The 24,290-nt window shown below is 45.0% G+C and overlaps 1 protein-coding gene across 1 annotated transcript in view; it reads right to left on the reverse strand.

Moving 5' to 3' along the window:
• Positions 1–24,290, reverse strand: part of zgc:77151 (uncharacterized protein LOC337153 homolog) — a 48,562-nt gene that overhangs the window by 9,163 nt on the left and 15,109 nt on the right. The window contains exons 2-8 of the mRNA XM_005927898.3: positions 16,941–17,093; positions 14,747–14,854; positions 6,109–6,313; positions 3,625–3,855; positions 1,618–1,724; positions 784–931; positions 59–111 (exon numbers count right to left, since the gene is read on the reverse strand). Of these exons, the coding sequence (XP_005927960.1) occupies positions 59–111; positions 784–931; positions 1,618–1,724; positions 3,625–3,855; positions 6,109–6,313; positions 14,747–14,854; positions 16,941–17,093 (1,005 nt within the window). The remainder of the gene's footprint in view (positions 1–58; positions 112–783; positions 932–1,617; positions 1,725–3,624; positions 3,856–6,108; positions 6,314–14,746; positions 14,855–16,940; positions 17,094–24,290) is intronic.

A 24,290-nucleotide genomic window follows, 5' to 3' on the forward strand; every position in this document is an offset into this window, starting at 1 on the left:
CAGCAAATCAGCAGCTCTTACTATTTTAGAGAAACTGAAATAAACTGAAGAGACTTACCTTTTTGTAGCCCCCGAGCCGTTTGACCACAGAGTACATGAGGAAGAGGTCGACTGAGGACGGCGGCGAAACATCAGACATGCAAAGGAGACACAAAAACATTTAAAGCAGGCGGTGAGGACACAGCGGAGGCAGGATGGTCCTCACTACACGAACGTGGTTTCAAACCCCCCACAGATCAAACATGGAGTCTCGATGAAGCTCAGCAGTCACATGTTTACCTCTGACACGGCACCCAACCTTCATTCAACACCACAAAACTTTATTTAACACGCAGTCAGAGCACGTCTGTCTCTGGAAGGAAGGAAGGAAGGAAGGATGGATGTAAGGAAAGAGTGAAAGAAAAAGGAGATGAGAGAGAGACAGGGAGGAAGGAAGGAAGGAAGGAAGGAAGGAAGGAAGGAAGGAAGGAAGGAAGAAAGAAAGGAAGGAACGAAGGAAGGAAGGAAGAAAGGATGGATGTAAGGAAAGAGTGAAAGAAAATGGGGATGAGAGAGAGACAGGGAGGAAGGAAGGAAGGAAGGAAGGAAGAGGGGAAACAGAAGGAAGGAAGGAAGGCAGGATGGAAGGAAGAGGGGATAACAGAAGGAAGGAAGGAAGGCAAGGATGGATGAAGGAAGGAAGGAAAGAGTGAAAGGTCATGAAGGAGGGATGAAGGAAAGGAAAGAAAGAAAAGGAACGTTCTGTAGAGCGCAGAAGAAGAAGCGGCGGCGTGGAGGACTCACTCTTCTTGAAGCCCAGGTTCGGGACTTTGTGGATCGGCGATCCGTGGCGGTCCATGAAGGCGAACAGCTGATCGAGGAACAGCTGCTCCTCGGGGTGAGGGAGCCAGCCGCCGTCACAGCCAACCTCCACGCTGCCCATCACGTTCTCCTGAGGGGGAAACACGCAGTGAGATCATCATTGCACGCCTCAGCACTTCCTGTTATTTTACTCATCACATTAAAACTGATCTGCGCCTTTATTTTGGCGGTCAGAAACTGAATCTATTAAACGACTTTATTTGCTGCGAGGCTCACATGTTCACGTCTGCAGCACGTCGGCCACTAGAGGGCGCTGTGAGAGGCCTCGCAGGTCAAACCTCGGAGCAGTTTAAGGATTATAATCCAGCAGCGCTCAGAGACTCGAGCGTGTTTGTTGCTTCGTGGATCCAAAGCCAGCAGCTCTAAAATCCACTTCCCTATGTGAGGCTCGTGCTCTGGCTTTCTTAAATGAACAGCAAACCTGCCTCTGCGTGGGGGCACGAATGCATTCAAAGCACTGACAAAGCGACTGGGTGCACATGTGCGCTGAAACAAAGCAGCTGAAACTGCACGCCCAGACCTGCCTCACAGCAGAGCTCCGAGCATCTAATAACAGAGACCAGGTTCATGTTTTTACTCCAGTCTCACAGCTCTGCGGGACCAGATCTACTTCCTGAAAGGATTTGATTTCACTTTCAGCAGAGTTTGTATTATAGCAGGATCTGGAGCCTGAAGCAGAGCTTTCTGTAAACACGCCGTAACGACGAAGAGGAGCCTGAACGTGACAGTCAGCGATGAGATGATCGCCACACGCACCTTCATCCTCTCGATCCACGACTCCGACTGGCTGGAGTTTGGCGAGTCTTTGCTGTCGCGGCCTCTCCTCTTACGAGGTCGTCCTCGCAGACTGAGAGAAGGACATCCTGCAGGAAAAATAAAATAAAGGCGTAAACATTTACAACATCTCCGGAGGCCTTCCTGTGTTTGTTTGAGGCGATCTTTGTGAGGCATTTACAAACTAAAAATCAGAGAACTAAATAACAGCACATGGCTCAGGTGCAGCGCTCTGCTGTGGGCGGTGGTCTAAAGGGGTCACATGACGGAGGTTATCCGGTCTAAAACGGACACGGGATTTATTCATTTAGCTCCGAGCGCAGGGCGACAGCAGATGATCTGATTTACAAAAGTCGAGCAGACTGTACAAACATGTCAGACACACGAGGAGGCTGGTTTTATCTTCCGATGAGCACTCGAGCTGCTTCTTCACCACAGCAGGTCATCTGCCTCCACCTCACCCCGTCCTCCTCCGTCACACCACCCTCTGCATGTCCTCCTTCTCCGAGGTCGTCTCCTCTCCTCCTCAGTGGATAATCTAACAGGTTGATTTGAAGCCTGATCTGCTCAGTAAGCGTGTTGTTCTTCTTCTAAAGCACTGATGTGGACAAGTTTATCCAACCTTCAAATAACCTGAAAACATCTCACTACAGGCTTTTATACACCAGCCTGCAGACACCAGAGAAACAGCTCAGGACTCTCCAGCAGGTGGCAGCGTTTCACAGGCAAACAGGAAGCTGTACTGAGGAAGGAAGTGATGCTTTCAGGTCAAAGGGCTTTCAAAAACCAGTTATATGTTTCATCTTACACACAAACGTCACCTTTCAGCAGCAGAAAACATTTATGGGCTCAAATTGTGGTCATAAATATTTTGCACTTGTAAATCAGGATTTGTTTGTGGACCAAAAAATACGTGTGAAACTCTGCACTCAAGTTTCAAGTTACAAGTACGAATTTTGACCCTATTTTTCTTCCTTTCATCTGATTGGTCAATGTCATGTCAATCACAAATTTAACTGTCCAATCAGAGAACAGATGGGTTTGGCTGTTTGAGGGGCAGTTTTTTGAACTGCAGGTCCTTGAAGGGTGATACAGGTTGAAGCTGGAGGATCTCTATATAAATATCCGATAGCAGCTAGGTCCCCTAACTTTCAGCAGCTGTTGAAAGGATAAAGTTTTAGTATATCAGTGGTTAGAAATACCATTATTACTTTAGGATTAGTTTAACACAAAGTCAGGGCTGACCCGGGACCATGGCTGTGAGTCACAGTGCGCAGCATAAAGGTCCTTTCACATCGGATGCAGGATGTGCTGCTAATGCTAACTGCTAACTAAAAGCAAAGGATCCAGGATTTGTTGCTGGCTGCTGGGCTCTGTGTGCAGCAGCTCTACCTGCACTAGATGCACCTGCTCCTTGTCGTTTCTATCTCTGACTTTGTGTCCTCTACAAGAGTTTCAGTTTTTTTAATCTTCAAATGTTCAATAAAAACATGTATCGCTAATTCATAATGAAGAAAGCTTTGTAACTATCCCCACTAGTGAAGACTGTCTCTGGAGGTCCCAGAGCAGGTAAACCTGTGACACAAAAATCACCAAACTGAGACGACCACAGCCTGTTTGCCTTCGTGGTGATGAAGGAAAATGCTGGGCTGGCATGTAAAAGGGCATTTATTCCCTCAGGACCTGAAGCTCCATAAAGCATCCATCTGTTCTCTGATTGGATTGTCAAATTTGTGATTGACATGACATTGGCCAATCAGATGAAAGGGAAAAAAATAGGGTCAAAATTCGTACTTGAAACCTGAGTGCAGAGTTTGATACGTAATGTTTTGGTCCACACACAAATCCTGATTTAAAGTACAAAATATTTATGACCACAATTCGAGCCCGTAAAGATTAAACAGTAATTCAGAACGTGATGTTTAGACCGTATGTTTCTTATTCTAATGATTTAAATCCATCACACACAAACGCTGTCAGCACACTCACTGAACTGCCAGGAGAAGCCGGAGCTGCTCTCCAGCGTCGGGTGGTTGAAGGTGTCCCTGCAATACATGACTCGGGTGTTGGGCGTCACCTTGATGCCTCCCAGCGCCAGCAGGTGGGGGTCCTGCAGGGCAGACCCCCTTGCTCCGTCCTGGATGCGCCGCTGCAGCGAGCGGAAGCGGCAGTACTGGGGGTAGCTGATGACTTTGACAGCGTGATGCTCCGCCGGGCCGTCTGAGGGGAGGAGACACAGGTGGGGTTATTTTTGTTTCGGTGGCTTTAACTCGTTCGCTCCGTTATGCTCTGCAAACACAGCGTTTCCCACTTTCCGTCAGGCCCCGGATTTGTCTCCGGGCTCTGAACATCTCTGTATACACGACAAACACGAGTATCCCGGTTACTGATTACCGCTGTGCAGGCGCCGGGGGTGTTTGCAAACACCAGGCGGCACTTTTGAGATGTTTAATTTGACGTTTCTGTAGCCGTCACCCTCAAATACATCCGATTTGTTTGGGAAACCACTGAAATTACAAAGAAGGCTAAACTGTGCTGAGGGAGTCGGCAGCATTCATAAACATGCAAACAGCGTCCTGCTTCCTTTCTCAGGACTCTGGATTAAAAACCTCCTTTTCAGTGACCTGACCAGCAGCGCAGCCGACACAGAACAGAAAAACAATAAAAGATAAAGAAGGAGCCTCGCTCCATATAAACCAGCTCGCTCTGCAAAACCCTTTAACCCACTCTGACACGCCGATTATGGTTTTATTAAACATGTATGCACAGAGATAAACAAGATCCCACCCAGGCTGACACTCATGGTTAAAATCCCATCAGTGGGAAACGTGCACTCCCTTTCCACAGCACAGGTACTAAACTTGTTAAGAGTTTCCTCACCTGGAGACAGAATCGAGATTTATGTTTTGCGTTTTTTTGGGCTCCATAAAAGTACCGACGTCACCAACGTTTCCCTGCTACAGGCTGAGACGCCTGTAATCCCGCTACAAGTCTCGTTCTTCAGTTTAGAATATATGAGCATGTGTGTGTGACCTCCCTCAATCCTTTTTTTCTTAAACAGTAATCTGTTACTTTTTCATTTCAGAGCAAATATTCATTTTATTTTAACCACAAAACTTTCAAGTGTAAGTTTAAAGAAATAAGCTGACGATTTCTTCACCCGAACCGCCGGAGTTCAAATACCAGAGCACATTTATGCCACAGTGGATATTAGTGCGTGCCATCGTGATGCCGTCGCCATCGTGATGCCGTCGCCATCATGTTCAGGCATTAAGTCCGGGTCCAACCACAGCACCCATAGAAGTATTTAATCAATATTTACCTAAGAACATCTTTGATAAGCAAAAGATGTGTCTGCATAAAAACTGGTCACAACATCCATCCATCCATTCGCTACCGCTTTTCCTTTTCAGGGTCGCGGGGGGCGCTGGAGCCAATCCCAGCTGTCGTAGGGCGAGAGGCGGGGTACACCCTGGACAGGTCGCCAGTCTGTCACAGGGCCAACACACAAGGACAGACAACCATTCACACTCACATTCACACCTAGTGACAATTTGGATTTTCCAATTAACCTATCCCCACAAGCTGCATGGTCACAACATATTCAGTTAAATTTTATAGCATAAAATCACAATAACAGCTGCCTCAAGGTGCTTTATACTGTGAGGTAAAGACCCTAAAATACTACAAAACCAATCAGAACAAACTCTTGGCGACAGTGGGAAGGAAAAACTCCTTTTAACAGGAAGAAACCTCCATCATAACCAGGCATTGACAGCCATCTGTATAACATCACACAGATGATCTTTATAATGATAAAATTACTCGTGTTCACAGAAAACGGCAGCAGTCCAAGTGTGGAGCCATGAGGAACTCCTACTGATACAGGAAGTAAAGCACTGAACATCCTGTTCGCTCTGCTCAGCAAGCTGGAAAGTGAAATTTGATCAAATTCAGAATAAGGACTGAAAGGTTTCTAAAATCAGGAAAACATGTCTATATGTACAAAAACACAAATACAATGATCTCTGGGTGGGTGGCCAGTTCTTTATGAGGAAGTGCAGTGGTCCCACTGTGAAGCCCTGAGGAACTCCTCTGGATACAGGAAATACACAGGAAGAAGATCCAGAATAGAGACCCAAGAGTTTTCAAAACACATGCAGGCTTTATGAAATCAGGATAAAATGTTTAGATCATTTAGGGCTAATTTACAGTTTTATGCCTTCTCTCTGTGCACGTCTTTACTTCTTTTATAGTGGTGGGTAGGAAATGACCACAGCACTGAATCCATCAGATGATTTCAATGATTCTGTTCTTTTAATGCTGCTTTAGCTGCCTCACTGCTGACCTTTCAAAATAAAAGTAGCTCTAACAGGGAGGCTGGAACATGTACAGGAGTGTGACCGGCAGCATTTCCACACCAACAAACTGGCTCTGGTTCACATCTGCAAACATCTGCAGAGAGTTTCTTACTCTCAGTTTTGTCTTTGAGCGGCTCGCTGCTTTTGTCCGTCGTGCCGTTGCTGCCGTCGCCGCTCTGCGGAGGTTTGTGGAGGCCGTTGGTCCCGCACGCCAGCGCCTTCAGGCTGCTGCTCCAACCTGCCGGCTGCGCACACGACCATCGCACCAGGTCCTCCACCCGCACCACCATCTTCCTGGACACCGCCAGAACTTCATCCTGATCAGACACAAACAGAAGATTCAGCGCTGAAGTTATCATCTGCTTCCAACCATTTAACGCCCGACAGGCTGACACCGAGTCGCTGTACTCTGAAGGCGCCAAACTTGGATTGAGCATCACTTTAAAATCAGAATGTGAGCGTGAGAAAAACAAACCCCATCAGTTTGATTAAAGTGCTGCTTTAAACATCTGCAGCACCTGTCAAACTATCACCTGCCTATTTGTGTTCAAACATGGAGGCAAACAGAGAGCTAACGTGTGCAAATAGAAGGAAAGGCCTCGACTGGTTTGTCGCTGGAGTCTTGACTTTTACGTGAGGAGAGCGAGGGAGATAAGACGGCTTAAAGATTTAGAGCAGAGAGTTTCTAATAAATGAACCAGTTTGAACTAAAAAGGAGAAACCCTTCAAAAAGATGATTGGATGTTTAAAAAGGTGTTTGAGGCGCCGCTTTAACACCGACTGATGCTCGAGGGTCGGCCCTTCACCAAGCTTCATGAGATTTCTGATACCAACTCGTGACGGGCAGCACCGCCTTTCCATCCAGCTGAGATCCACTTTTCCGTCTCGTGTTTGTTAGCGCCCGTCTCCATTAAAGCGTCTTTGATAGTTTGACTCTGCTGAAGTTGTAACCACAGGCCCTCTGGCTCTGCCACAGGTCAGCTTTTCATGTTTGTCTTGACATTTAGAGTTGCTGCTCAGACACACGTGATGATGTGTAAGTCAAAGTGACGCAACACCTGAAAACGAAAGAGGAAGTTTACTACGGCAGGCAGAAGTCCGTGCAGGACTCGCATGTTTTCATGTTTTGGTGAATAACACACTGCTGGAGCTGCGTTTAAAGCTTTTCACTGAGTTTGTTTAATGTAAAGAGAACAGTTACACTTTAGTTGGCATCACGTCGCCTTTGACAACACGGCCACTGATCAGAAACATCCAGTGTGTCCCGTTTGATAAAAAGCCGAGTTTCACATATCTTTGTGGGCCAATTATTCACCATCACACATAAAAATGCAAACGTTAAGCTTTAATTAAACATTCACAGTTGGCGTTAGACAAAGATTCAGCGCGGTGTGGTTGATACGAAGGCGCAGAATCGGGTTTTCGTAGCTGTTAACGTGTTTATTTCTGCTGAAAATTTGGACATTTTAAAGTTTGAGCCTGTGAGGACGGACTCGCCGCAGGAGCCTCGAGTGGACATTAGAGGAACTACAGGTTATTTGTTTTTCCCTCAGGTAAATGGAGAGGGCTGCTTTAAGGACAGTGTTGGGGAGTAACGGAATACATGTGCCGCCGTTACGTATTTAAAATACAAAATATGAGTAACTGTATTCCGTTACAGTTACCGTTTAAAAAGGTGGTATTCAGAATACAGTTACTTTGTTGAAATAAATGGATTACACTGCGGTACTTTCCTGTTTCATTTTGTCGCGGGTCAGGACTGTTTGGGTTTTGTTTGACAGCTACGTTCTGTTGTTCCAGGCGGCAGCGTTACGGTTGCCATGGTTACAGGGCGACGCTCTCTCTCTCTCTGCGACTGTGTGTTTCCTGGGTGAGAGAGCGCCTTTTCGTTGTTGTTGTTGTTGTGCTAAGCTAACAGGCAGAATGCTACAAGCATAGCTCTAAAGAATGTAGCATCATGCAGTGTAGTCCTGCTGCTGGGAGAATGGACTGCCATACACGTTATGTGTCTGTGAGCGCAGGAGGGAGAAAAAGGGGAGTGGAAAGGTACGAGCAGTCATCGAGCAAAAACGGGAGCTGGAAGCATGTAAATATAATAATAACCACTGCAGCCAAGAAGAGTGCCTGACGAGCCCAGTTGTAAGTAAGCTATTAAGACTCGACTGTACACCGTGTTCGTGTTTTCCTCCGAAAACAATAAGTTCCGTTGGAGCAGCCTTTCAACGCCTCTCTCTGTCTCTCGCAAGAAAAATTGACCCACACAACAAAGTAAAGCTATTTTTCGGCTACGAGCCGACAGGGACCCCGCCGTATTAGTCAGAGGTCCCTTTACTACAGTTCGGAGTCGCGGACCTTCAGTAATAGTAATAAATCACACAGCAATAGTACATTCACGTTGTTGTAAAAAGCATGATAATATATTAAGTAATCCAAAGTATTCAGAATACGTTACTGTCATTGAGTAACGTAACGGAATACGTTACAGAATACATTTTGGGGCATGTATTCTGTATTCTGTAATGGAATACATTTTAAAAGTAACCTTTCCAACACTGTTTAAGGATGGGTGTACAACCTTTACGAGGTATGTTAGCAGGCAGAGACTCCATGATGTCGTGATGATGCAGAGGGCTGGGGTGATAGAGGAGGTGGCGGGGTAGCGTGAGATGACTCCGTTGGTGGCTTTGCACGTCAGCGGTGACGTTGCCACAGCTTTGTACCACTTCGGTATTCTCCTGAACGACAGGTGTCGCCACTCAGACAAAATCTCATCTTTTCAAACTGCAACGTCTCCCCTGAATAATCTGTTAATCTCAGAGCTGCCAGACTGAGAAACCATTAAAATGGTGTTAGAAGCCGATATGATGACCCCACAGCGGCGGCATCCACCAGTGGATGTGAATCTACTCCAGTTAAAGCCGGCTGGGTCTAACTGGTCCGGTACTATCTGTACAAAAACACAGCTAAAAGCTGCTTTGTCTGTGAAAGAGAGCTTCCACTATTTCCATTAAACAGACTCTTTGCATATAATCTTAAACTTGGTTAGAAAGCAACCAGACCTGACCTCATATCGTGTCCTCCTCTGCTCTCATTTGGTTTTTGCCCATCTTTTCATGTCCCTTCAATACGTTGAACTTCCTGTACAAACTGTCTGTTTAATGATTCCTGTTTTATTAGTTTTACTTTGTTACATTTTTTATATTTTTTCTCTGTTTTTGATTTTCAAAAAGGCTTTAAGGGGAATTAATTAGTAATTAAATCCTCCAGGATTAACAGACGATATCAGAAGAATAAGAAAAGTCACCCATGTGCTGCTCTGAGGAGATACCAGCTGAAGCCGAACTGGAGCTGGGCTGTACTGTCAGGCAATACCAGTGTGGACCACAGGGTGGCGTTGTGGTGAGTGTAAGCTTTTTAAGGTTGTATTTTGAATTAATTTAAAAACGTTTAAACACACTGATAAAAACGCTGCTGGCTCACAGGCCTTTCAAAATAAAACCGAGGGATGAGCTGTGAAGGAGTCAATTTCACCGTCAAAGCTTCCCTAAACCTAACCAAGCTAACCTACATGTGAAAAAGAGATAAAATGGGTCAAATAATAAAAAACGAGCAGGGAAAAAAAGTGTAAACATCTGCAGCAGGATCAGAAATAAGCAGCCATCAGGTCACAACACGGGCGGTGCAAAGACCGCAATGAGATCAGCTACTGCAGCGAATTAAAGCCAACACTCGCCGGGTCCCTCTGGGTTTGAATGAGACACAGAAGCTTAATTAAAAGCAGGCCCGCGATGTTATTTTAACCTCAAATCAGACATTAAACAAACAGCACGTTTCTGCTGATCTGGCTCTCAGATGCGCTGCACTTTATGCAAATGAGGCCAACTGCAGCTCATTTACATATGAAGTCACTGAAGTTTCACTGAATCAAAGAAGCCCACAAACATCTGAGTCACCGATCGTCCGGTCTGCAGCCGAGGTGCAGCCGCAGAGGCCTCCTCCCATCCCAGCTCGTCAGCTGTGATCTTGTTGCGTCCTTCAGGCAGAGACAAAAGAGCCCAACCCGCCTCTAAAAAACTCCAGCACCCCTCTCCCCGCCCCCTGGGCTGCAGCCAGGTGAGAGCTCATTAACACCGCAAAGGAGGAGCTCTGCAGGAGTCATGAATAAACAAAACGCTCGACTGAAAGACACACCGAGCTTCCACATCTGAAATCACTCGTCCTGCGAGAGGAGACGAGAGACTGAGGCAGGAATTTATTTTTCATAGTGTAAGAGCCGTGTTACACTTCCTGTTTCCTTATCTAACTCACAACACGTCCTGTCCTGCACCTCAGCTGGTTCAACGAGAACTCGCTCAGCGGATAAAAGCCGCTCTGCTAACGTCAGCTAACCGGCTGCATAGATGATGAACACATGAAGCAGCATGCAAGCGTCACTCCGGCACTTCTGCGTCCAACACCACCAACGAGTCCTGAAGACTCACTGAGACACAAAGCTTCAATGCCCGGCTCCAAACGCTCCTCAGGTCCCAAAATCAGAAACTCGAGGAACCGCCGAGACTCCAATAAAACCATCATCATCTTCTCAGTCACGCAGCCTGGAGACTGGTCAGGACAGGGCTGGGTGTCGGTTTTGATCTCTGTAGTTGATCTGATTCGATTCTGACTCTGACAACTTCCAGAATATTATAATTCTGATCATTTATCAGCACGTATGCATATTTTATATCTATGTATAGAAACAAAGCTGACACTTATCAGAGGTGTGAGCATCACACAGATGACTTCGGGTCAAAGTAACTGAGGATAAAACAAGAAAGACACGAAGGAGATAACCTCAGAAAAATAAATGAATAATAAATAAAAAAATATTCTACAGTAGAAGAAAACAAATCATCATATAAACATTACCTGATGCTGCTGAAGTGGAGCCGAGCAAAGTTTGATTTGAGTTCTGCAATTTGGCATCATTTTAAAAAGTTCCATTTCTTTGGTACTGAACAGCAGAAACGAGGCTTTTTCTTCTCAGAGGTCATTAAAAAACAAAACAAACCACAGCAGCCAACAGCACTGTTCACAACGGAGACATAATAAGCAAGCAAATAATGCAGAAAACAGATTTGTATGGTAAACTGGTCCCCGAGTACAGAGAGAGAGCTGTGCAGGAAGTGCGATTTTATCGTGGTGGAAGCAAAACTGTAAACGTGAAGCGTAGTTTTCATCTTTTGCTGCTTGTTCAGTGATTTTGGTTGGAGAGAGAGGAAACCTGCAGCATCAGAATCAGCGAGCTGTCGGCTTTCAGCCCTGACGGCGTGTCCGTGCCGTCGGGCGAGAAAGCCGACGTCTCGCTGATTCTGATGCTCGTTTGTGTTCACGTCTTTGTGCTGAATCCGTGTACCTGCTCTCATTTACTGTTTTCGTTTTGTGAACTTTAACCTGAGATTCTGGCGTTTCTGGGAAAATGCATTTATAATTAAAAATGGATTCAGGATTTAATGAATCGATTTCACTTCTGAAATCAATTTGAATTGGGAAAATCTATTTTTTTGGAACCACGTGAAAACCAGCGGCTGACTGGTTGAGGATGAAACTGGCTGTGATGATGCTGCACCAAAAACCTTTTTCTCACCTTCAAAATAAAAGTTTTCTTTGTGAAACATGTTGGTGGCAGCAGTAAGACAACTTTTACTTTGAAGGCCAACGTCCAGTTCATGTTTGCGCTGCACTTCCGGGTTCAGTGAGTTGCGAGTATTTGCAGACAAACTGGTGAATTTCATGCAGACTGTGGCGGGCCGGAGAAATCACAGGCAGGATGTTGGCGCAGAACCGTGTCCCTACTGTGTTTGACAGCCGGCTGGTGTCATGTGACCACGTTTACCATTTTCTGTACGGCTCAGGAGAGAAAAGGAAACCTACAGACAGCGACGATGTTTTGGGATTTAAAGGGTTAATGAACTCAGGTTAGGTGCCTAGAGAGCTGTGGTTAGGTCAGAGGTCGGCCACCTGCGGCTCTTCAGGCCCTCAGCTGTAGCTCCCACAGGCTTTGTGAACAAGGAAGAAGTGGGAATGTGATTTTGTTTCCCTCATATAGTTTTAAAAACGTTGTCATAAATGCACAGATTCGAGCTCACAGCTCCACACGGAGTTTAACTGAGAGGAAAACTGAATGTGAAATAGCTCACTCCCCTCTTATCACAATGATCACACACTGTCCTGACAAATGAGCAGCACTAACTGCTCTTTTATAGATTAGAAATTCAGCTTTCTGATTAAACTTATCGAGTTAAAGTAAAAATCTCATTTTAAAAGCAGCCAGTCCCATAAAAAGCTGTTTTCTGCAAACAGTGGAATATCCCCGCTGAAAATGTGGAAAATTTGGTTGCAGACAAGTCACAGGATTTACATTTGGGTAATGCATTAGCCTCATTCCCAGAGGTTTCTTTTTATAATGTGGAGGCTGAGCTGCAGCCTGCATGTGAACTGTGTTAATCAAAAACACATCTGACCCTCTCTCTCTCCTCTGACATCTGCTCGTTTTTTAATCCAACACTTGTATGTAACTCGTGCCTTCAGACACCAGCGCGTTCATTAAGCTGATCATGAAATGATATCGGCCGCGGAGAGCAGCGAGCAGATGGAAATATCGTTAATGTTTGCTCCTGAATGCTCGTTTGTTTTAGCAGCAGAGAAGAAAAAAGTCACATTAAGACTTTTTTATCAGCACGAGGAGACGGCGTCCGAAGGTCAGCCTGCTCAGTGTTTGGATTAAAAAGAGAAGGAGGCCGTGTTCCTGTGACAAGGTTACTAATGGATGTTGTTGAAGCATTTCCCAGATTACACGCAGGGACGTTCACTCTGCAGGAATTCTTCTCCGCAGGAGACGCTGATGGAGACCAAAGACGGAGATTAAAGGGCAATTATTAGAATATTTAATGAAGCCAATTTTACCTTCATACTTCAAATATTTGCAGTTACAGGCCCTCAACGTAAAGATGGTGAGGCAACATTTTAGTTTTTAATTCATATTTTCCAGCGATTCAGGATGTCTGTCCATGATTTTCAAATTAAAGCTCCTCCAGGACTGGGACGGACGGACGGAAGTCGACTATATCAGAAAGTTACAGCAGAGACTTCCATCACATCGGCGACTCAGCCATCGGTTTCCTATCCTCAGTTATGACCACGAGATCATGACCGAAAGAACGAAATTATGGATGCAAACAGTGGAAATGAGGTTTTCTTTGACGCGTTGCTGGGCGCCATAAGCTGGCGTCCACCTCCCGAGAGATGCAACTACACGTCGGGTTGACGCCGTCTGCAGCTGTTGTGACTGGCCTGTTCAGTGCCATCGATTCTTCCTGCGCACTTCCAGCTTTTTTCCACAGCAGAGTTTGAATTTATCCTTGAGAGCATAACAATCATCCCCTCAGTGTAAGGATTCAACAAGATGCATTTGATACCGGACGTGAGGGAACGTACGAAGACGTAGAAAAACGTCAGGGACGTAAGTTGGGTAGTTTGCGCTGCAGGCTCTGCAAAGACTCCCTGCTGAAGTCTGAGTCACATCGACATGAGCCACTCGAGCTGGTTCGGTATCTGACTGGGATGTCTCGTGGGCACGCTCTAGGGGAGCTATTCCAGGTGAACGACCCCGGACTCGATGGAGAGATTAGATCTGCTGTTCGGGTTGGAAACGACTCACATGAGCTGTAAGAGGTGACGAGTGTGAGGGAAATATTGATATCGATCCAGAGGGAATCAGGGCCAGAAGATGAGTCTGGTATAAAAATGTTGGTAAAAGGACGTTTTTCTGAGCAGTCACCTGTCACACAAAGTTTACCCAGAATGCACTTTTTGCATGTTCCCTTTGGTGAATTGTCAGAAATCAGATCAAACAAGCTTCTGTCTCTCTGCTGCACCGACTTCAACCTGCTGCTGTTTATTTGAAGCGTGACGCTGATCCTCAGACTTTGACTTGGATCAAAGTTGATTTGTTTGCAGTTTTTAGCTGAGCTTAAATGTGTTTTCAAACCTGACGTATACACGTGGATATCGCCTGCATTTGTCAAGTTATCAGGATTCAAACGTGAGGGAAAGTTTATACATAACGCTACTTTCACAGACAAGGCCACCGAGGAAAAACAGATAAAACAGTAAATCAGACACACGGACGCCACAAGGTCGGATGCATAGTTACCCAAAGGCTTCAGCACTCCCGTTTAGACCAGCTCTAAACCTCTGAATCCAAAACAAAGAATAACTGAGGAAAACTCATCCCAGAGTTTGTGAGCCACCACCTCGAGGGCCCGAAGTCCTCGTGTTTTAAAACTGAAGGGATCGATTGGACGAGTGAGTCAATAAAAGCTCTGAGATATACTCTGGTATACTCTTTACCCCCTGAAAGCCTACTAGGAGTAACCCTTTGTGAGCTGAGCAGCTTCTGACATATTTCAGGCTGCTAATAGAACCAAACGACTGGGTTTGCATCTCCGCCCAGGCAGCTACCCTTGGAAACACCTGGAAACTATTCTAATGGTCATCAAACCACGACTTCATGGATATATATGCACTGAGGGGTCAAAACTCGTCTTTATGCGGGAAAGAGCTGAACGTTAAAATTGACTCTGAAGCCAGCATGAAGCCAATGAAGAGGCTTTGAAACAGGAAAGATACAAGATCGGAAGCTGGCCGAGGCGGCGCTGTGGGGACACACCTGCACTTCACATAAATAAACTGACAGGGAGGTGACTCACCTCGCCGTGCTCCCTGGTCCGGCCCTTCGGTGTGTCCTCAGGCAGGAAGTAGAGTCTGGCACTGGCCAGCAGGTGGCGCCGGGTCTGGTCCTCCCACAGTAAGGTCACCTGATGCACACGAACGACGTTTATTTTTCAATCGTTCTGACTGATTTATTACATTTACAGCCTCCACACAGAAGCATCTGCCTAAAAACCACGACTGCCTTCGAGCCGAGTCGCTGATACCGAGGCCCTAAATATTAAACAGTCTGTCCACCATCAGCTTGATCAATTATCACAGCAGAGCCTTTGACTTTGAGCCTTTCACACCTCGACTGTGCACCTGCAGGAACGCTTTGTCCCGGCACAGGCGGCAGACAACATTACGCGAGCGTGCACGGAGCTGAAGCGCTCCACGCCGTGCAGAGTCACGCAGGGGGGAGCACACAAACACATGAGTTCAAGTGATTTTTGTTTTTTTTGGTGTCAGAAAAACAGAAAACATTTTTTAAGACCTGAACATAAAACTGCACACAGCCTTTTCTAGGAAAGCGAAACCAAAAATTCTTCACATTTTACGAATGACTTCATCACATTGAGACGAGCTGCTTCCTGGATCGAACCTGCAGCCTCCCTGTGGCCTGGCCCCGATTCCCATTTCCCCTCCCAGCATGCTGCTGGTGTGCAGCCAGCTCTGGGTTTGTGTCTCTGCAGAAGCTGCCCTCGTTTCAACAGGTTTCAGATTTACTGAGTTTTTGCTGAAATTATATAACATACTCACGCTTTTATTAACGAGCAATAATAAAATAAACAGTCTGATAATTTGCTTTGTCACATGTGGCGCTCAAAGTAAAGCTCTTCTCTAATACTTCTATTAGAAGCTGGCGGAGACCAAAAACAGAGGAAACGCTGACACTGGGCGAAGGTTCACCATGAAAAGCAGAAGACGAGTTTATTTTCTTTTAAGGTGTCGATTTGAAACCTGAGGCTTAAACCACAGAGAAAAATGCTAATGAGCATGTGCAGAAGCTATTAAAACTTTTGACTAAGCATCTCTCCTAACCATCAAAGCTGATTGGTTTAATGTGCTAACTTCACTTTGGATTAAGAGCGCAACAGAACGGAAAGTAAGCAGCAGGTTAAAATCACAAAAATGAGGAAATCCATTTAAAGCTCTGAGCTCCACTGTTCACGAGGGGCTGCCAATCATAAGTGACCTGGCTCAAAGGGGGAGGAGCTCAAACGGCTTGTTTCACGCTGGCAGCTTGCTGCCCACCTGCCTGTCGAGTGACCGATACGGCCTCAGTATGTAAAAAGCCTTCATTAGCTTCCATCAATACCATCAGCCTAAATACGAAGTAATCTCATTACACGAGTCCTCGCTGGCTCAGCCCACGACCTAAATTGACTAAATTTAGCCTCGCCGTGGGACTCAATAAAACATGACATTAGTCTCGATTAGCTCACGTAAGGCAGGAAGCAGGAAGCAGAGCAGGATGGCGACACATTTAAGGCTCGATCTGCAGCGTCGGCGCGGTTTACTCATCGTGGTCGGCCCGACTCAGTGATGTCACACACATGCATTATGGGAAGTGTAGGACCTCAGAGGTTTAATTGGTTCATCTCATCTACATTATTAGGGCGTGGGCACTCTGACCTGGCTGACGTTCTCATCTCAAACTAACATTAAGGAGCTGCAACATCATTTTCTGTGCTCACGTTAAGGACCGACGCTCAAAACACCAAGAAAGTCTAACTTTTCTTGTTTTTGTTCCAAAGCGAGTTTTAAAAAGCTTTTTTCTCCTCCTGTAAGTTCAACACAGAAACAGCTCAAATATTCCTGTTTCTGGCTGCTGATTGGCTCTCTGGGGAGCAACAGCGGGACAGCCGCCATCTGTAGCGTTTCCAGTTTTCCCACAGCCTTCATACCTGCCGTCCTTATATGAAGGCTTAGTGGCTGCGATGCTAAATGCTAACATTCATATTTATATAAACTGGCAGGTGCCTCAGAGATCCGTTCTGCTCAGGTCCAGCTCCTTATTTGTACTTTCAGACTGCAACAGGAAAGAGTTTTAGCTCCTCCCCTTGTTTAGAGTCTTCTTCTACCCCACGTAACTGCCTCTCAACGACCACCCTCAGGACACGGTCCCGTTTCCCTCCAGAAACCCAAACAGCGAGCTCAGGAGACATTTTCAGTCTGAAGCTTTCTCACCTCGGCGATGCACGCAGGATCCTGCGGTCCACAGCGGATGAAGTAAAACTCGCCGAGTTTCCACACCTGGACGGGCCCGTCGGGCTGAGCTTGGCTGCTAACCGACTTGTAGAAGGCGTAACTGCCTCGCTGGCAGGAGGGAGCACCCAACCACTGAGAGAGACAGAAAACAGAGTCACAGCCTGAACCTCAGCCCACAGGAGAGTTCTGCAGAAACACTCAGAGCTCACGAAAAATATCACAATCATTTAAATTCATGTAAAAGACACAACAATCGAATAACGGTCAAAGAAAAATCTGCACATTTTTGTTTTCACAGGTAAGAAGAGAAAAGGTGAGTCCACGTTTGAAAATGTAAAATGTGTTTATGAAAGAAAGAAGGATGAGAAAACACGATGATCCGGTTTCACTGTTTAGCATCGATCAGCCCATCAAACTTCAAACTGAAAATCTTTTGTGTAAAGTTGATCCCCGTCCTCTCAGGGACACTTCCTGTAACATCACACTGAAGTGCTTTAACAAAGAAGCCATTTAAATGCATCACAGGCTCCTTCATAAAAACCAAAACTTTATCAAATCAGCTGACTCCTCAGAATCAGCTGATTTTATCCCTGGACATTAACGTCACTATATTTCAGGAATTTCTACCTTTGCACAATAAAAGTTTTCAGAGTTACGGGAAGTTGAAGTGTTAGACGTTAACCACTGAAATTTCAGAGCTTAAAATCACATTTACACAAACTAAAGGTAAAATCTGAGCGTCAGCATCACAGGATCTGTCGGAGGAAGCAGTTTAATGTCCGTCTGAAATAAGCTTTGGTGTCCTGGATGTTTGAGCTGTTCAAGTGCATTCTGGGTAAACTCTAAAGGCTCATATGACCGTGTGGTTAGAAACCAGGCTCATCTTCCTACTGTGCAGCTGTCTCTGGTGGTCCTGCAGGTTAAACTGGGTCAAACAATCACAGAGGCTACAAACCAGCCCGACTGACACACTGCTGCTCTCCCGGCCCAAAAACCACAATCTTCAGACCTTATTCCTATTTTTTTAAAATAACTTCAGACCCATAAACACATCAAGGCTCTTTGAAGCCAATAAATGCTGCAACGATTCACAGACCTAATATTAGACTTGCCCGATACCTCAGTGATGGAGTCAAAGGAAATGCCTACACAGAGCTCAGAGTCCTCCCCACATTTTCAAGGGTTTGTTTGAGCCATAAACTCTGCACACCTCTGACATCGACACTGATGATGGACCCGTGCCATCTTTTCCCGCGTGGAAACGCCACTCAGAGACGACACTGTCAACACCTTAAACACCTCTGAGTGACGGAAACGTTCAAAGTTTGATTTAAAATGCCAGAAACTCGCTGACACATTAAAAACACACAAACAGCGGCTGGAGCGGCGTTTTCCTGCGGGTTTACTTTCTCTTTCACCTGCGGCAGCACGAAGGACACACGTTTAGGAGAAAGCCACCATAAACTCATCTGCTGTAGTTAATCATTCAGCCTCTGTAATGCGGAGCCTGCTGCGTTACTCCAAACGGTTCCCGCGAGCGGCTGCAGCCATGTGACCAAGTCGTACTCAAAGGTGTGAATCTGACTGGAGCCAAAATAAAAACTCTGAGCTCAACAACTTTCATTACGTCGAGTTTCTGACATCATCACCTGTAGACATGTTAAAGTTGATCTGCTCTAACACGAGATGCTTTGCATGAGCCAGTTTGAAATAATCCTCCTTTGTCTTATTGTACTGTCCTGAAAGAAGCCACTTAAGCTTCTGCTTCTCTTTTAACTTTCCTGTTGTGTTCGGGTCAAATCTTACTGGCTCCCCCTCGTAAAAAAGGAGGGGGCGGGGCCAGAGAACTTCTAAATACTTACAAACACCTAATCTCTGCACTTCCTGTTTTGAAAACTTTGAAAACAGAAAGAACAAGGGCTGAGTTTCTAGCATTTTTTTTAGCTCTGTGTGATGTCACAGAGACAGGAAACCCCTCATTCGGTCGTGTCAGGATCTCAGCTGTAGAACATCAAAGTCAATTCTGTGATAAACTTTTTTATTCTGCAAATCTTTGTGGTTTAAGTGTCTGAGAAAATAGATCAAGTTAAATAAATAAATATATTCTAGATTTTAGGCAAGTGTCCTTGGAAAATACAGGATGTCACAGCAGCCGCCATTTTGATTTGGGGCAGGAAGCCAGCAGCTGTGGAGGATTTCAGTTACCTTCAACCAACAAAACCAGCACGCTGAACTTTCTGTTGGGCTTTAACTGCACACACAGTCATCCTTTGTAAAGAAGCGCCGCTCACCAATGTAAATCTTTACCTGACCAATCAGCACGCGTTAGCACTGGTGACAGGACAGAAGTGCAGACTTTTCCCAGTTCAGACACGTTATCAGTTATATGATATTTATATGGTAAACGGCCTGTATTTGAATAGCGCTTTACTAGTTCCTAAGGACCTCAAAGGGCTTTACACATCCAGTCATCCACCCATCCACACACACATCCACACACACATCCACACACACATCCACACACACATCCACACACCCATCCACACACCCATCCACACACACATCCACACACACATCCACACACTGCTGATGGCAGCTACGTTGTAGCCACAGCCGCCCTGGTGCCACCGGCCCGTATATGATATAAAAACTGTTTAAACCATGAAATTTACAGCAGATTGTGGACTCCCCCGTGACACAGGAAGTCCAGACACTCCTTAAACTTTCAGTGGGTAAAGTTTGAACGTTTACCTCAGCTGACAATGCTGGGTGAGAAGCGCCCGGCCAACACCGTCAGTCTGACAGGAGTCACGTGATTCAGACAAACTCATTTCTGATGACGCGTCGCTGAGTTTTTGAGGACAGGCTGAACTGTTGGTAAGCGCTGCCATTTCTGCAGCAGTTAGCTGCTGTCAGCCTCTGTCTCCACTCAGACCGAGCTAGTCAGGAAAGAGATGCTCTTCACAGCCGCTGCGTTCAAATATGGTGGGACAACATGGCGGCTTCCACAATCCACAAACCCGCTTTAAGTTTATGACAATGCATCAGTTTGCTCAAACATGTATTACATGCAACTACATGATTTATGAGTTAAATACTTATTTTTTATCTATTAAATAACCTAAAAAATTACTGATTGCACCTTTAAACTCTTTCAGGGTGGTGGGAGGGGTGGAGCTAATCTAAACCATCACGTGGCGAGAGGCGGAGTTCACCGCGTACAACAGCCGGAGATGAACACCTTTGGGAAATCCCCTCATCTCTGTAAAAATCACACAGTTCGGAGCCGAGTGTTTGGCTCACGGGGATTAAACGTTCACACGCTGACCTCATTATCTGAAACTATAACCATGTTTAATTTTAACATCCACCATTGTTAACGTCTAAACAGACAGATGGAAAACCCGAGAACGCCACGCCTGCAGTCCTGGCACAATTCATCCTGGATGAGCTGGAAGTTTTTAGAGCCGTCTGATAAGGAATTACAATAGTCCGGCCCTGAAATAACAAATGCACGACTATGTTTCCTGTCTGAGACAGGATGTTTCTAATTTAGGCAAAGAAAGCTGAAAACTCTGCACATGAAGTCTCTGATTAGTACGAGAGATTTTCTCCAGGACATCATGACCACGTCTCCTCATTTCTCTTGCCAACCTTCCATGTCTCACTGAATCTTTAATGTCATTAAATATACATAACGTGATCTAAATGAAGCAGAAACCACCTTCTGTTACAGTACAGTAAAGAATCGCACCATTAGCTGCTTAATGTACATTAATAAGCTGTTAATAAGCATTTAATATACGTCTTACCGCCCACTTAGCCGACCCCTCACTGTTCGTGGGTGTTTACACGACGGGAACAATAAATCGAGCACACCTGGAGCACGTTCATGCGTCTGAAAGCCAACACTGTCCCCGCCGCCGGGCGAAGAATCCCACAGCTTTGATTTCACCGTTTTTGTTTTTGTGTGAGAGACCCAGAGCTGAAACGACAAAACCCAAACACGCCTCGGAAACCGAAGGAGGCAACTCCACCGGATCTGTGCCCGTCAGGAGGGCCCTGCGCTGCCATTTTGGATCCTGGGCCACAGCTTCAGTCAGCAGACTGTGTGATTATTCCACACGATAAACCCACAGGAAAAGGAAACGTGCACCAACAACCTCGACTCAATTCAGAACATAAATATTCATATGAAAAAACATGTTTCCAATCGGCTTTTTGGCTTAAAGTTGCTTCAGAGTGCCTCATTCAAAGACGTGTTAGCGCGTTGGACAAAGGAAACTCCGGCTCACACGCTTCTGATCAAAGTTTCAGTTCAGGTTTTAGCTTCAGGTCACGTTATTTTTATTAAGATCACAGAGACGTTTTGCAGAAGTGGGCTTCTGATGTAACCACAACTACGTATACTATATACAAACTATTACTTTCTCCACTGACAAAGTCATCGTTATAAAAACTGTCAAACAAATCTAAATGCTTGACACGAGCCTATAACAGATACATAGTGTTGATATGTCAGATGTTTAATGAATCCATTCTAAAAATAAATATTTTATTCTGTTACAGGTCACAATGTAGAAAAGAATAGTTGGTGTAAACTTTTCTTTGTCCAACAGAGTGAAGCTGCAATTTACAGATGTCCCCTAAACACATCAAAATAAACCTGTTTTCAACACTTTTCATTGTTTTTCTGTGTTTTTGATAGAAACTGTTTAAAGTTTAAATGAAAATCTTTATTGTTTTTAGCTCACATTAGCGACATCACAGCACCTTAACCCGCTTTACTGCAGCCGCCATTTTGGTTTAACGCGTGAAGCGAGCAGAAGCGGAGAACCTCTGTGACCTTCAACCATCCCAAATCTGCCTCGTCCACACACCTGGATGCTTCTGTTAGGTTTTGCTATGCCTATAACATCTATTTATCATCGAGCGAGGGTGTGCTGTGGTAAATCCTTAACCGACCAATCAGCACGCATTAGCAGACGGCTAGTGTTTGATGGGCAAAAAGCTTCACGGTGAGAAAAAGGATGCGAGTGCTTCTTTAAACTGCACATTTTGTGTAGAAGTGAGCGGTTATCATTATTATTTTAACTGCTGAGCTCCTTTCACTGCTGTTTACTGAGGCCTCACTCATGAGCGCTGTGACAGGAAGTAGGAAGTGGGATTAGCACGATGTAGAATAGATTCCTTAATCGAGCGAATGATTCAGGTCACATGTCGCAGAAAACCAAACACACTCACAAAGTAAATTAACATATTTCCATCTTTAAGCATTAGACCAAAGTGTTGTTTTTTAAAGGAATTTTAAAGAGCTGGCAGCTGATTTTAGGGCTACATTTATGCAGCGGGGGGTCAAACCTGATGTTTAAGAGGCATTGGGAACGCATCAGTGTCAATGAATGACTCAGAAATGTGCCTGTGTGTGTTACATGTGCTTAAACGCGGCACTGCACTACATCTGGTCCCAAACAACAAATCCATCATGTCTGAAACACACTGGATAAAGACAGGCGAGACCGAGACGATTTTAAATAACCTGCATCACCGCTGCAGACGGAGATTTTAGATGGCTTGATGGCTGCAGCTGGACTTTCAGGTGAAAGTCAGCAGCATGTAACATGTTGCAGAACAAACAGCAGATACATGACAAACAAGTATTTTGATGTGCAGAAGATGACGATGCACACGGTGAAACATTTGTCCATTTTGAATGCTGACTGTTTGTTTAAAGGCTGCATTCCTGCCTAACCCCAGTCTTCTACTTCTAAATTAGATAGCGCCTCGTTAGCGCTCAGCAGCTTCTGTTAGCTCGTTTTAGGCCCAGTTAGCACCTCCTCCTTTAGCCATCATCCACTGAAACACTCACGATGATAATTGTAAGTATAAATGTGAGCAGCTTAATATCACAGAACAGGGACAAGCACCACTTATGTGAGAATATCTGCTTAAACGGCCCCGCTAACTTGGTTTGAACGTCCATTTCCTGCATATATTGTGATTTATTAGAGGCGTAGCTGCTTTGGATTCTCAGTTTGGGAGATTTATTTCAGCTCTAGTTTGACAACATTTCTCCGCAGATGTTGTTTTAAAAAGATCATCATGAAAAAGATCACACAGGAGTTTCCATGAAAGCATGAGTGTATTCAAAGATTACTTATATATTGCTGTGGCCGTCACCAAAAAAGACCAGATCCAATAACGTGTGTGTGTGCGTTTCGCAACACTTTCTGCTTGTGTGCCTCTCGGCGCTGCTGGTTCCTGAAGACGTAAATCTTTAAAAACAGCAGGATGATAAAATGAAAGGAAAATGCACGCGTGCTGTTTTATGTAGAACGCAGCAGACATGCTGATCTAGATTTTACAGCACTGCGTGGAAAATACTGCAGCTGTAAAAAACCAAAAAAAGAAAACAAATGCTGCTGTTTGCTGATACTGAATCCATCATCCAGCCTCCACCGCTCTGTGATCCCCGCTCAGAGCTACAGGCCAGAAAAAAACGAATATCTACAACAGCTTTGAATGAAACCTAATATACTCCCCACAGCTGCAGCATGAAAGCTGCAAACGACCTGAAATATTCAGCTAACATTTCTCCCTGACAGAAACAAGGCTGTGGATGCTTCAGATAATAAATAATCTGCAGTTGTTTTCAACAACAAACTGTCAGCATCCTGTATTAAAATGATTTCATATGAGCTTCCTGTTTAAAGCCCCAAAATACTCACGTTACAGCTGCAACAATTATGGGACTGACCCACAGCTATAGATCTATGTGTGTGCGTCTGTGCACAATGTTTACTTTTCATCATTATGGCTGGAATCTGTGCTAAATAACTGTTGGATCAACAGACAGTGACACTGGAATAACAATGAGTCACAGCTGCCCTGATCGTCCATTTATAGCCGACCAGGTGATGCCAGTAACTGATTTATAGTTGACGGGCAGATGAGTTTGCATTAGTCGTCATTACGGCACCACATGGACCTCCTCTGGGTAAGCATTCAATTATTTCACATTATTATTCTTAGAAACCAGTTATATAGAATTTTATGTATATTTTCAGAAATTATGGGCATACATTGATACATTTTATAGATTTGTGGTCACTATTAGACATTTTTATATAACTGCCATTATCTGAAGTTCAGCTAATGTAATGTTTCAGTTGAAAGCCTGTTGGGATTTCAACATTGCGTCAATTATAACTGAGGGTTCAGAAAACTACAAAAAGTAAAACAGTGTAGGAATCCAGAGTTGACTCTAAAAGCCACCACTACAATGTTGATTTAACACACTTTCAGCTATTTTTGGCAACGTGGGTGTGG

This window comes from Haplochromis burtoni, unplaced genomic scaffold (assembly GCF_018398535.1).
Source record: "Haplochromis burtoni strain Fernald_Lab_line unplaced genomic scaffold, NCSU_Asbu1 Contig_105, whole genome shotgun sequence".
Taxonomy (NCBI): Eukaryota; Metazoa; Chordata; class Actinopteri; order Cichliformes; family Cichlidae; genus Haplochromis; species Haplochromis burtoni.